At 59.8% G+C, this 2682-nt stretch overlaps 2 protein-coding genes across 2 annotated transcripts, besides 1 other annotated feature; both read right to left on the bottom strand.

Moving 5' to 3' along the window:
- On the bottom strand, positions 1 to 522 carry Tc00.1047053509429.329 (cruzipain precursor, putative; the record flags this gene model as incomplete). The annotated part of the gene is made up of 1 exon (XM_815085.1): positions 1 to 522. A coding segment is annotated over one exon (522 nt), but the record flags the coding sequence as incomplete, so codon positions are not given.
- Positions 1 to 2682: part of a sequence feature (heterozygous, non-Esmeraldo-like haplotype) that runs on past the window's edge.
- Tc00.1047053509429.320 (cysteine peptidase, putative) lies at positions 966 to 2369 on the bottom strand (the record flags this gene model as incomplete). Its single annotated transcript, XM_815081.1, has 1 exon — positions 966 to 2369. The coding sequence occupies one exon, from the start codon at positions 2367 to 2369 to the stop codon at positions 966 to 968; it is 1404 nt and encodes a 467-aa protein (XP_820174.1).

Raw genomic sequence — 2682 nt, 5'->3', positions numbered from 1 at the left:
CATCTGCTCCGACAGGTTCGTCAGCGGGTGGCCGGCGAGAAACCACTGGCACTCAACGTTGCCAATGGCGGAGAAGGCCCAGCACGAGCCGCATTGGCCCTGGTCCTTGACGGCTGTCACGGCGCCTCTCGCACGCCAATCCACTGCCGCGGGCGCACCAACAACCTCCACGTTCACCGGCACTCTCGCGCGCTCCTGTGCCGCCGCAAAGTGCGCCGCGCCGTTGTGGTAGCGGGACCGGAATTCCTCGCGCGTGAGGTCCGAGAAGGGCGTGACGCCGAAGGTCGCGTGTGGGTTTGCCGCGGCGTGCAGCCTCGCAAGAAACAGGTTCTCCCGGAACACGCTCAGGCGGAACGCCTCCTCCGCGGCGCTCTCGTACACCCTGCCATGCTTCTGCTTGAATTCCGCGAATTGCGACGCCAGCGTCTCCTCCGCATGCAGGCTCGCCGTCGCCGCGGGGACGAGGCACGCCATGACGACCAGGACGGCCGCGAGCGACAGCGCACGCGCCCAGCCAGACATTACTGCTTGTGTGGGTGTGTTTCCTTCCTTATGTGCCTTCAACAGCGTCACCTTCAGACTGTGGTGGTGTGCGGGCGTTGACGTGGAGAGAAGGAGCATGCGCGCGTGTATGTGCACGCCGCGGCAAAGGAGCGTTGCCACGCCACTCCGCCCCGCATGGTCGGCTGACAGTCGGGGACGGCGGTGGGTTCAGCCACAGTGGGGAGTGCTCGGGAGCTCAACAGAAGCATATAATAGAAAAAACACACGCGTGGCTGAGACGTCGATCGCGGACACATATTTGCAGTTGTGCTCAAAAAAGAAAATAAATACATGGAGCAAATCAATAAACAATCCACTCCACTGGGACTTATTTGCCCAGTGTGCCGCAGCACCGACGCTCGCTCAATAATAATAAAAAAGTAAAATGAGAAAAAAGGCAGCATCAGAAACAAAGAGTGCCCTCAGAGGCGGCGATGACGGCTGTGGTATGGCTGATAGCGACGCTGCCTGTCCACGTCGGCCAGTCGGCCACTGGAGCTGGAGCCGCAGAAGAACTCAACGGAGCCTCTTAAAAGCCAGTTGCATTGGTTGAGAGGAACAGAGGACCTCACCGATGGGCCGCTGCAGTGCGTACTCGTAAAGAAGACTTCCTCTGTGAGAGTCTCAGCACCGCACGTGACAATGGCAGAGACGCCGCTGGTGGTCAGGAGACACTGACCGGTCGGTAACGTCACGTTCTCGCACCCGACAATGCACGCGGCGTCAGTGCAGGACATCTGCACAAAGTACGATGGGGACGGTCCTGGGGCACTTGTGGTCGTCGTGGTGGTTGGCTCGGGAGTGGGTCCGGGGCCACCGACCACCGCGGAGCTCGCCTCCTCCTTGACAAGGCACTGGTTCGAGCCCTTTGCAATGCGGATGTAGCCATCCTCGCCCCACTGCGCGGTCCACGAGTTCTTGATGATCCAGTACGGCACTGCGGCGCTGTCATTGTAGCCGACGAGAAGAACGCCGTGATCCAGCTGCTCGGAGACGCAGCTCGTCATAACGCCGCCCGTGTAGGTCATCCAGCTGCTGGCGTCGACGGCAACGGCAACCGGGCCATTGACTGCAAGCCATGCGGCTATTTGGGCCTCGTCCTGCGGTAATTCAACGTGACCGGTAATCGTGGCACCCACCGTGTGGCCTGACGTCGTGCACGGCGGCGATATCCCCTCGCCCGACGCATAAGGGTAGCTGTCCTCCGTGTACACGGCGCCGTTATTCTCCTGCACAATCCACTCAAAGGCGTTGTTCATCAGGCCACCACCGCAGCCAGAGTCCGTTTTATCGCACGACACGAGCATCTGCTCCGACAGGTTCGTCAGCGGGTGGCCGGCGAGAAACCACTGGCACTCAACGTTGCCAATGGCGGAGAAGGCCCAGCACGAGCCGCATTGGCCCTGGTCCTTGACGGCTGTCACGGCGCCTCTCGCACGCCAATCCACTGCCGCGGGCGCACCAACAACCTCCACGTTCACCGGCACTCTCGCGCGCTCCTGTGCCGCCGCAAAGTGCGCCGCGCCGTTGTGGTAGCGGGACCGGAATTCCTCGCGCGTGAGGTCCGAGAAGGGCGTGACGCCGAAGGTCGCGTGTGGGTTTGCCGCGGCGTGCAGCCTCGCAAGAAACAGGTTCTCCCGGAACACGCTCAGGCGGAACGCCTCCTCCGCGGCGCTCTCGTACACCCTGCCATGCTTCTGCTTGAATTCCGCGAATTGCGACGCCAGCGTCTCCTCCGCATGCAGGCTCGCCGTCGCCGCGGGGACGAGGCACGCCATGACGACCAGGACGGCCGCGAGCGACAGCGCACGCGCCCAGCCAGACATTACTGCTTGTGTGGGTGTGTTTCCTTCCTTATGTGCCTTCAACAGCGTCACCTTCAGACTGTGGTGGTGTGCGGGCGTTGACGTGGAGAGAAGGAGCATGCGCGCGTGTATGTGCGTTGGCTTAGTTACTTTTTCTTTTCACTTGTTCTTTTTTTGGTATTGATGGATTTTCTTCAAAAAAAAAAAAAGAATGAATGGACTATATATATATATATGCTTTACTGTAAATGATGTGCAGATATAAATACACTCATACACACACACACACTGACAGATACAATGAGTTGCGTACCCATTGTGTTTATGCGGAGAG

This window comes from Trypanosoma cruzi, genomic scaffold (genome assembly GCF_000209065.1).
Source record: "Trypanosoma cruzi strain CL Brener 1047053514673 genomic scaffold, whole genome shotgun sequence".
NCBI lineage: Eukaryota > Euglenozoa > Kinetoplastea > Trypanosomatida > Trypanosomatidae > Trypanosoma > Trypanosoma cruzi.
This window is presented reverse-complemented; position numbering and strand designations above follow the sequence as displayed.